Below are 12,062 nucleotides of genomic sequence, written 5' to 3'. Positions count from 1 at the left end.
ATTATAATTTGTGTCAAAAGATGACATTATTTTAGGAAGGTGACGATATGATTGTTTTACATTTTTGTTGGAAAAAAAATACTTAAGGGTATTCCACCAATTTCACATTTTGAATTTGTTGAATTGACTGATCTGAGGTGTACCAGTCAGACTGTGGAAAGAGTCTGGAGAGAGTGCTCCACGGTTAAGAAAATGATGCTGATGATGTCATTGTGATGTCTAGGGCTGTATGTAAAGGTTCAAAGCTTTGAATCTTCAATTATAACATTATTATTATGACATTTGAATATTAAAATCTAAATTTGAATGCTGTACTATTGGGCAATGGGACAAATATATCGGCTGTTGGTTGAGTACATCGCCAGCCAACAACAGAAACACACACAATCCCCACACTCAAAAAAATAATACTGGATATTACTTAATTCATTCAATCAATGCAACATTTTACACTTAAAATTACTGAGTTGATTTGAAAGCTCTCAAATTGGTTAAACAAAACCTGAGTAATGTGTAAATTTAAGTAATATTTTCAAGTACGTCTGAATGAATTGACTTGGCTCAATTACCACATAAATTGAGTAAATGTAACTGAAATATTATGTTAACCATATTATATGGAAGCCCAAAACCAAGAAAACCAAGTAGAAATCACTAAAGAAACTATAAAAAAAAAAAAATATATATATATATATATATATATATATATATATAAAATTGAAAACATTTGTAGGATATAGCTACAAATTTGCTTATGATTTACTTAAAAAAATGTCTTGTACTGACTGATTTTACACTTATAATTACAAATATTTAAACCATGTAATCTGTGAGTCAAATATTAATTTATTTTGAAGAAGTAAACTTAATTTATATATGGATATTTTACACAAAGATTCCTGTTGGAGTTCTACTATATTTTGATAGTAGTTAACTCAAATACTCATCATGATGATATTCAGCATTTTTATTTAGTATACATACCTTTATATTACTGTCACATTTACAGGCTCCTTGAATCATTTCTTAGCGTGCACACTAACACTTCCCCCACCTTTATCATTTACCATTTCACATTCATACAGAGATGGGCTGATATGCCCCTTTCTTTGTTGTCCCTCCAGCAGCTACCATCCTCCATAAGCCCCAACCTTGACATTTTTGATGTAGTACAATGATTCCTATTGTGTATTCTAAAAGAAATAAGGCGTATCTGTACAATTTTTGTCAGTAGGAGAAGACAGAACAGAAACACACACAATCCCCACACTTACACTTCATTACAGTCGTACACACTCTGTGTCTGAAGCAGTGCCAAGGCTGGCATGCCTCTCTTCCTCTATTTGTTTTCTTTGCTACTGTAAATATTCACTTCCTCCTAATTTTGCTTATACCCTTTTTGCATATAATGTGACATGTAATGTGTGTCCAGATGGAGGGCAGGAAAATGAGGCATGTTTAAAGCAACAAGTACACATATAACACAACATATTTACCTGATTTTTGCCGAATGATCGGCATAAAAACAACAGCGTTTGAGTCACAATTATAGTAGTTGACAAAGGGGAGAAGTTAAAAAAAAAACGGCAGAAATAGCGTCAGACAAGAATCAAAACCTGTGATGAGTCTGGAGGAGTGAATTTAACCAACATCAAGCTTGCACGTTAACATTAAAAACGCCTCAAATTGACATTGAAATCTACTGTGACCACTTTTCCCGATGTTTTAGCCACGACCCAGGGTTTAACAGCATTTCATCAGACCTCTTGAAATGGCTTAAGTTAGCCGATATATACTGAAGTGGAAATTTTTTTTATGTCTTCACATCATGAAGAAGTAATAAGCCGGTGCTTTCATGGTGAGACATTTTGTAATTTTCATTTTGTATGTTTCACCTCAGATATGAGTTTCAATTTTCTTACTTTACCTGCTGCATGCAGCTTCACCCAGCCTTGTTATTTAGGCACTTTTCTATTTCTTTCTCACAGTGTACGGATTTAACATTTTCTCTCGCTCTCCATCTAACTTTTGTGCGTCATGTAGTCGCTTGATTTCAAACAAAAAAAGCTGTCCGCCTCTGAAAAGCGAGCTGCCCGCTGAGCAGCAGCTCTCACAAAGAGGCCAGAAACAGTAGACCAGAGACAAGAAAAAAGAGCTTTGTTGAAAGAGAGAAAGTTGAATTCAAAGCACAGTTGTATTGTTCTTTTTTAATAAGGAATACAGGTGCAAGAGTTTTCTCCTTTCTTGACGTGTAGTGAGTCAGTTTGGTTTCATTATTAGACTAGAAAAAGCTATGAGAGCTATTGGAACATAGCAAAATTGCCACTTAAACATATCTCCCAGTTGAATCATGTCATTAAATATGACAACAGACATCTTCTCTTTCAAAAACCTCTATAGAAGCTTCAATTATTAATGAAGAAAAAATGAATGAATAACATTTGGTACAGCTTCAGTGATGTCATCAGGGTCATCTTGACTCAAGCCTGATTTCCACCGGGCGCGTTACTGCAGCGTAACGTCAGCGTCGCGTATGACGTTGCAAATAGGTAACACTCTAATCAATGAGAGCATTTCCACCGGGCGCGTAGCGTAACGTTACTGCAGCGTCGCGTCAGCGTCTCTACGCGAGCATTAGGTAGGACTTCTATTTCTCCGCGAGACGCTGCCAAATCACGTGAATCTCAACAGAGCAGATCGCACCAGACAGGAAGTCCGACTCAGAATCAGCGTAAAACACTTCCGCCCCTTTCAAAATAAAACACAATACGCAGTTCATGCAGCCTAAAACTACTTCACATCAACATTATGTTATGACTGGGGCACCAGATCGGCAATCAATCAATCAATCAAAGGGTCTCAGAGGATCTGCGACACGGACGACAAGAGACTGATTGTTGAAGTGGAACATCATACAATCATTTATGACATAACATATTGTTTTTATAAGGATAGATGGTCAGATCAACATATCTTTCACCTCAGAGAAGCAAAGTAATTTGGTTTTTGTTGTTGTTGTTTACTTTATACACACAGTTTATCCATAGACTGTATAAATAGAGTTTAAAGTTTATCACGGGATCTTGCGGTCTCCCGTATGGTCAGGATTATCGCGTGATCTCGTTATCTCGCGTGTATACGGCCGGCTCGCTAAGCTGACGTGCTGCTGCTGTAACGCGCCCGGTGTGAATTGACAGACGCAGCAAAAACGCTGTGGAGACGTGCTGCTGCTGTAACGCGTCCGCTGGAAATCCCCAGTCAGGCTTAGGGACTTCTTGAGGAGGTAGAGTTGTAAAGGCATTGGTGTTTACCAGTGATAGAGGGCCTAATGAAAGATGCCTTCAAGTTGCATTATGGGAAATGAAGTATCCAGTAGGTGTGAATCTGCAGAGATACGATTTTTTTTACTTGAGTAACGATACTATTGCCATTCTAAGCATTTTGCGATATGGTGAGTATTGTGATACAATAAATTGCGATTCAACTGCATTTTTCATTCATTCATTCATTATCCTTAACCGCTTATCCGCACTCCGGTCCTGGGGGGCTGGAGCCGATCCCAGCTGACATTGGGTGAGAGGCGGGGTACACCCAGGACAGGTCTCCAGATTATCACAGGGCTGACACAAAGAGACAGACAATCACGCTCTCATTCACTCCTACGGGCAATTTAGAGTCACCAAAGTGCATGTTTTTGGACTGTGGGAGGAAGCCGGAGTACCCGGAAAGAACATGCAAACTCCAAGAGCCGCAGGCAAGAGTGAGGCAAGAGTACTAACCACTACACCACTGTGTAGCCCTTAACTGCTCTTTGTGTCAATCAAGAATTGTTTTGTCAAATAAGAGAAAATTCTCAGTCTATTCGTCTCACTTCAGTCTTTTTATTTCTCCACAATGAGAGTCAAACCCACAGACTGACCAACAAAGTATTCAGTCAAACTGAACTGAACTGATATCAAACATGTATGGACGACAACAACTGCAGCATTTTCTCAAACTTTCCTCAACTTTAAGCTTCACTGCTCTGAACTTTTTCAAAGAAACATTAAAAAAGGCCGAACTTTGCAGCGTTATTTCAACAACTTCCTGACACAATATCCTGACACACATGCTGCCTATAGATTCCTTAGATCTTTTAGTTTCATATGATACCAGTAACTCCAGTGTATTCCTATTCCTAAGCCTAACCCTAAACTACGAAAACACTGCCGAAACGCTAAATATCGATACTTGGCGGCCATGAATTGATAAAATATTGCCACTCAAAATATCTCAATACTATGCTGTATCGATTTTTTTCCCCACCTCTAGTATCCAGTCTGTTTGAGTAAGCACAAAAAGTCCAGACATCTGCTGAATCACCCTTTAAACAATTCATCAATTACATTTCTGTCAAACAACTAATGGATTCATTGACTAATTGTTTCAGCTCTGTTGCAAATTTACTTTTAACACCCGTGAGTCCTGCTACAGAGCTGCTTTCCCTCTTCCACGAGACGTGATACAAACAACTTATTAGATCGATATCTTTTTGATCTCTGCTCTGGGAGGCTCACAGCTCACAGAGGGTCGCGGGGAAGGTTTGGCCTCATCAGGAGCTGTATGAAGATCAGAAACCGAGCCACTGAGGGATATACAGCGAGCAATGGCATCTTTAATTCTTGTTTGTGAAGACATGCTCCACGAAAGCTCCTGAATATTGATGTGATCGTATGGTTTATTAATGAAAACATAGCAAGGCTTTCTAGCGTCGCTCTGTTAATCCCAAGATGTCGAACAAGCGGCTCTCTGCTCTCTCTGATATTTGTCAGTTTATTTTCAAACAGCGGCGCTGTCAGCTTTATAGCGTTGTGCCGGCGACGAGTTAATTGGCTTGAATTGAATGGATACATAACATCTAATAACACGGTTACCTGCAAACAACATCAATTAGCTTTAATATTTCACTATTAGATTCAATTCGGCGTCAATCAAACAGCAGTATTTCATAGGTCCAGAGCTCACATGTTGTTTCTCTCTCTCTCCTGTGTGTGATCTGAAGGTCAACTGTCTTTCACAGTCAAACATTAATGACAAGACAGTCTACCGTATTGATCCCCCGGCTCAGATATAACACAGATCAGTCATGTCCTTCATGGCTGCTCTTCCCACTGCAGCACTCTAACATAATTGTGTGAGTCATAATTCCTGTATGGACAGCAGCCCATCCAGTCAGTCTGTAGATCCATTAAAACATTATGCTGATTTAATTCCCATTAAAACACCATTTTACCAATGACATTAAATGGAGCTACTCTGTAGACCAGAGATTTCTCTGACATGATAACAAAATGTACCATAACATAAGACTAATGCTTGTGTGCTCCTTAAAAGCCCGCCTGTTTAAATAAAATGTAAACAACCTTTTAAATTACATTTAAAGCTCTTTAATCAAAATATTTATATTAGCAATGGAACGAGTCACTCATAGATGATGAACCCATCGACCCTATGCAACTTCCCTTTAGCGCTAAAAACCATTTACCATCTTTCAGCTTGTTGTTTTGGTTTTTACAGCCTGCAATTTTACTGTTTTGCTTCACTCTCATTGCCATCATAGTGTTGTTTTTGGCAGGTGGAGAAAAAAATAATACTCTGTGACCTGCCCAGCACCAAACAGCCAATGGGCAAAGTCAGAAACCAGCTAATAAGGCAATGATTTGCTAACATTAGTGATATTAACTTAAAATGTGTAAAAAAAAAATATGTTGGATTTGTACTTGTTTTCACCATGGATATAAAGAGAACTTGATAGTGTTGGAGGGGGGCCCTGTTCATTACTATGAAAGTTGCTCAGTGGCGCATTAAGCCAACTTCCGTGTATAAGATTACCCAGACGGGGCCCATAGAGAAAGCAGAGTCAAGACTTCTGCTGGCCAAACCATCTACTTCCAGTTTAGTGCTGTTCTAACATGAATGGGAATACAGATACTTAATCGTGTTGATCTTATAGACTTTCCAAAAGTTAACAGTACAAATAAATCAAATCCTGATAGTGAAACAAGTCTTTTTCCCAAGGTAAGTCCATTGGAAACAGCCTCTGGGACCCAATGTCATCACCTGCCACTATCCTTTCACTGTTTGTCCACTACGAAAATTGGCTTGAAAGCCCAGCGCTCTTCCCACTGCCCACACATCCATGTTTCAGAGTGATACTTCTATCTCTAGCTTCTAGAGTGGCAACAGAAATGATTGAAAGGTCAGAAACATCAGTCATGCTTTGGTCTCACGAGGGATGGAAAGGGTACTTTACTCACGTAAAAGGTAATGTTTCTTTAAAGTCATGTTAGACAAGAAAAAGTACAATTATGAGTAGCTTAAAAATGTTGGAATACTCAGATGAAAATAAAACATTAAAATGTCAGTTAAGACGTACTGTACCCTGGGCAAATGTTCCAGCACTACATTATCAAATGATCCAAAGATAGGGATGTTGTGGAGGGATATAGGCCATTGTAATTTGATTTAAAGCTACTTGTAAAATTCAAGAAGACATTGAGGCTACACAACATAGCATCAGCATTTCATTATAGGCCTCCACATCACACTGTGGAGCCCTGATGTCCAAACCAACAACATATTCCTTTTTTATATCCAGAGACATGGCAGTCTGTGCAGACAACTGATTATCAATCATACAACCGTCTTTCTCAGTGTGGAAAAAAAAAAGACAAAGTTCAGACAATTAAACAGAAATGAGAGAAAATAAATTAAAAACAGAGAAACACCGCGGCGGGTGCAGAAAGCAATATCAAGCCACATAAATTAAACAGTTAAGACACTTCTTTTAGAATCAACAATGTAATAAAACATCGCCAAGCAGACATCACAGAGATATATCAACTGTATAGACACCACAGCGGCCCCACACACACACACACACACAAAAACTCAGCCTCTGTCCCAGAGTCTCTCACACCGCTCCACAAAGTAGTCCTCCGTGTTGAGCTGAATGCAGATACATTGGGAATAAACAGTCAGGTGGGGGTGAAAGAAAGAAAGGCCTTACAAACTTTACTGAAGTTAAAGTTACCGCGGAGGAACCTGCCGCGCGCATTTCGGCATTTAGCTTGTTAGCTAGACCCGGCATGCACCTGTTGGGTGTGTTTGATTTGAGTCACTTCCGTCCCGGGCGGGTGGCGTTTAGTTTTATATCACAATTTCACATTAACTACTAATATAAATTATCGTGTTATGCTTCCCATTAATTAATTGGTGTGAAACTTAAGTCTAACTTCTTATATTTCAAACTGTATTATTGTTTTAACCGTGTACATTAGCCTCAGGTTTACCAGAGTAGGCAAAAGAATGAAAAAAGTCACCAGTATGGCAACACTTTGCCTTCCCATAAAATTCATATAAAATTAACATTAAACGGTAAAATAGGGATTTCACAATGCATTCAAGTGTACCTCATAAACTCTGTGAAACTCAAGCTGTGGTTGTAAAGCACCCTACTGCTATCTAGTTGTTGTTGTTGTTGTTGTTGTTGTTGTTGTTTTGATTGGTTTTGTTTTTTATATAAAAGTTTCTTCTCAATTGACTTATAACATTTTATATATTTATTTAAATGTAGCCAAATGGCCTTAGTGTTGTAGCTACATTCCCAGAAAACATTGCAGTTGTATCACACTTGACTCAATGTGTAGCCTTTCTTTTTAGGAAAAAAATAAAAATGTAAATGACAACTGTCAGGGTGTTTATCTTGTCTTGATCAAAATGCCCATGGCATGTGCATAGCCACATCATGTAAAATGAATATATAAATAATAATATATGTTGACCCTAATGCCAACCTTAACCCAGGAAGATGTATATATTCATTATATTGCATTTATGTACTGTTCACTGAAAGTAACCATTACATTGAACATATGAACTGTATCTTTCCAAAGTGTCACTGGAGCTCTGCTGTCCGCTGCAGACTGCTGATTTATCTCTTATTTTAATCCTTCCATTTTCACACACATCACTTTTTTCATGTGGCTTTAGTTTGTAACAGATGTGACTTCAAATGTAGCAAAACATACTTGAGACAGAAATAGTAGAAATTGCCTACTCGTTAAAATTCCGGATTAGGTCTATTTTAGAATAGGACAGACAGGCAGAATCAAAGACCGATCTCTCCTTTCTACACTCACCTCATAGTTCACCTATTATTCAAGTGGAAATCTGTCACAGAGGCAGGCAGCAATACAAAGTCCTCCATCAACAGCAGCCTCAATAGAGAACCCACAGTGTTTTTATTGATCTGCCTTTGGTGTGAAATTCTACTCCTTCTTTATTTATTCTTTATTTACACAACTTGACATGGTATATAGAGCACTGGTCTCTCTCTCCTTTAAAGCTTACACGTCAGCCAGTCCACCAGCCCTACATACAGCACAAAGAAACACTATTTCTGTGCTGCCTTTTGAAGTTATTTTTAGAAAATCTTAGAATTTACTAACTGAAATAGCACTGAATGGGCAAGTTTATAATGCTTCATCACAAAGTGGTCTCATGGAAGGCTGTGAACATCAAGCAGTAATGATGATATCTGGTGATGGTTCATGTGTGGATTTAACTGTCAGAATAAAAGGAGACAGTCTTGCTGCAGCCGGTGCAGCGTATCTTCACACAAACCTCCACAAGGAGCTCAGACTGGCAGCTCCTTTAGATGTGTTACTGCAAACAAGCTTCCACATGATGTTTTACTTTCCACTGTTGCTCCATTATTTAGGATTGTTGGCTTCCCTACCCTATACTTAACTTTTCCTGTTATTCCCATCCACTGCACAACTCATCCACAACCATATGTACTCCTATTATATGTTAAAGTTTTGATCTAAAGTGGTAATATGCAAAATGATTGTTCTACACTTTACTGTCTGTTGTAGGCATCTGATGAACCGTCTCTCCTGCTGAGCTCCCCCCTCCTCGGAGCCTCTGTGTCGGGTTTGTCTGCAACAGAGGCTCCCTGCTCTGCAGAGCACCAGGTCCAGCTCCTGCAGAAACAACTGCAGCAGCAGGAACAAAAGGCACTGGCAGCTTCAGATCAGGTACTGTTGGCAGTTTTCCTGTGGAGCCCCATGAGGACATATTTTTCTGTTACCTTATTTTTTTTTATTACCGATTAAACTCCTGATGGCAGCTTTGGTCTATACAGGGTTTGCAGTTTGCTGTATGTTTTCAAGTGCAATGCCTATGAGCACAAGTCACACATCCTTAATAGGCCACAACTCTATCTGCATGGGACATAATGTACACCTCGTATAGATCACCTAAAGGAGCTTTTAGACAGTGAGCAGCTGCTGCAATGCTGTTTAACTTACACAGCATAATCAAATTTTGAAGCTGTAACAGTTTGTCTTCATTGATCTGTCTGTTCTCCGCCAGCGAAGAGGTGTAAAATTCAAGGATGTCAGAAACCAATAAAATCAGATCCTGTATCGTTTACCTCTCTGTGGTTGCTGTGGTTGCCAAAGTTGAAAAAGTTTAACAATCATAAACTCTGCTGTCAGCACAAAGAGCCATGAACACTAATTGTAGGAGAATGTTTTGAAAGTTTTGTCTCAATGATTGCTTGAGATGAAAAGTCATGAGGACAGAAATGTTTGTACCAAATTTCCAGACGTAAAGGTCGTCCTTGTAAGCAGCTAGCGTGACCAGGTGACCTGCTTTATGTGGGACTACACTGTATTTTGTGGCTTTGTCCAGCACCACATATTGAGATGATGTCCTGCATTTTGATTGGGTAAAGTTTTTAGAAGTCGAACCACTGCGGGACAGACGCTCTTCTAAAATCTTGCTTTTGTCAAATAAGTCAGCAGGGAAGGCTGACATCACCAGGCTGTGTTTGATGTCAAGCAAACTGCAAACGTGTCAAGAGCAGATTAATCTGTCAGCGTCTTTGCTACTATACGGCTAAAAGAAACTGAGCCACCACAAAGTCACAAGCTGTGCAGGTTAAGGTGCAATATAATGCCATGCAATTATACACTACAAACTACCTATTAGCTTTGGTAACGTGTCCCATATCTTCCCACACCAACATTGTCTTTGTCCCACATTTGGTTTATTGGGATCTGGTCATCCTAATTACAACTCATATTTACATTTGTATTTTTTGTCACCTCTAGTGGTCATAGTTATTATGACAGGTGGAAAACAGGAAGTCAGGTAGCGGACCTTGGTGATCTGTTGGTGGGTTGGAGTCGACCCAGGACACCAGGGTTCATATCCCGTTCTTGTCATTTTTTGAACAAAACAGTCAACGTTGAGTTATTTTAACTTAACTGCTGATTTTACGTTCTGTGGCATGACACAACCAAATTACATCTTTTTCTAAACCTGTCAGACCTCAGTTGGGGAATCAAGAGCAGATCCAAATCCTTGCATTGATTGGATTTTATTCAATGACAGTCAAGTAAGCAAAAACAGAGTCCAGGTACAGGCAGGGTTCTTTAACAGGCAGGAACTGGCAGATCATCCAGACACGACAGGTAGATAACTTCAAAACCCAGGCAGGATTCAAAACAGAACAAAAACTTTCTTAAATTCCTCCAATATAAACCTCAACCAAAAACTAGTCTCACTCAAATGGATTTCAGGCACCATATGGTACACACTGTGACAATCTGACAAACAACTAAAAAAAAAGACAGGGTTTAAATACTCAAACTGATTGGCGCAAATGAGAGACAGGTGAACAGAGAAAATGGAGGGAAAAGAACAAATGCAGGAAGTACCAAACAAGGACATGGGCGTGGCCCTGGCACTTGACTAAAACACATGGCTGTGTAAACAAAAACAAAGTTCAGAACGGTCATACTTGACAGTACTTGTAGGGGGAGACAACAATAATTATCCAAATGGGAATCCTGACAAAACCTCACAAAGTGCTTGTGTTGTCTAAAAATAACCAAGTAGTTCAGTATCACATATTTTGTTTTTCACAATATAAAACAGAACAATGTTAATGTAGTTCTAAAAGTCTTTGACACACGATCTATTCCGTCCTTTAGATATGAGGATGTGTTGCTAATTTCATGGCAATCCATCCAACAGTTGTTGAAACGTGTCACTAAAAACCACAAACCTAAAATGCTGGTAATTATAGAGGAAATGTCAGAGGTGTTAATCCTCTGGGAACTATATATTTCTGTACAAAATTGAATTGGAATCCATCCAGTAGTTGCTGAGATGTTTCAGTCTGGACCAAGCAAAGACCATCAGAGCCATGCAGCCCCCATTACATTTGAAATTGACCAAATTGTACAAGAATATTTGCTGAGCATCTGACAATAAAAGAACAATTATAACTTCAAGTGGCATTAAGATGCACATCAGAATCCTGCAATGAAGATTATTGGAAAACCTTGTAATGCTTGACAGAAAACATCTTGCTATTTCCATTTTCAATCAGTGATGTGTTAAATAGGACTTATTGAGGCATTTCGGGGTGTTCAATTCCTCCCCTTTGATTCCTCTAAACCTCTACATACAAAAAGTTTCACATTAAATTAAATATGCCTGAGCCGTGGTTCAAGGTCTTTGAAGATTTGACTTTTTTTAATGCAGCTTACATTTGCCAGTCTCATTGACAGAAGTTCAAAATGCTGATGTGTTGGTTTCAGTCTGTCTCTTTTAATATGAACTCTAGAGAGACCAAAGCCCTTCCTTAACTTCATTACGATCTGAAAGAGGGAAACTTTTGCAAAGTCCAAACTTGCAAGCCACTGATGTGTGTCTGTGTGTGTTTTTAATGATGTGTGTGTGTGTTTGTGTTGGCCTGTCCAGTGCCATGTCCTCCAGGAGCAGCTGTCGGTGGAGGTGTGTGCACGGACTGAAACTCAGGCCAGAGTACAGAGGCTGCTGCAGCAGAACACCGACCTCCTGCAACACATCTCCCTGCTGGTCAAACAGATCCAGGAGCTGGAGCTTAAAGCTGCTGGCCAGTTAACATCTAGTGAGTGGAAATTTGCTATTATTTATTTTTACATTTGCAGAATAGGTTTGATTTTCTTTGGCTGTGTCAAATT

General features: G+C 39.1%; 1 protein-coding gene across 1 annotated transcript in view; it reads left to right on the top strand.

The window, feature by feature from the left end:
• The window catches only part of LOC131980932 (carboxyl-terminal PDZ ligand of neuronal nitric oxide synthase protein-like), a 30,700-nt gene that overhangs the window by 16,954 nt on the left and 1,684 nt on the right, over positions 1-12,062 (top strand). Inside the window, exons 8-9 of the mRNA XM_059345232.1 lie at positions 8,919-9,080; positions 11,821-11,989. Coding sequence (XP_059201215.1) covers positions 8,919-9,080; positions 11,821-11,989 — 331 coding nt within the window. The remainder of the gene's footprint in view (positions 1-8,918; positions 9,081-11,820; positions 11,990-12,062) is intronic.

This window comes from Centropristis striata, chromosome 11 (assembly GCF_030273125.1).
Source record: "Centropristis striata isolate RG_2023a ecotype Rhode Island chromosome 11, C.striata_1.0, whole genome shotgun sequence".
NCBI lineage: Eukaryota > Metazoa > Chordata > Actinopteri > Perciformes > Serranidae > Centropristis > Centropristis striata.
This window is presented reverse-complemented; position numbering and strand designations above follow the sequence as displayed.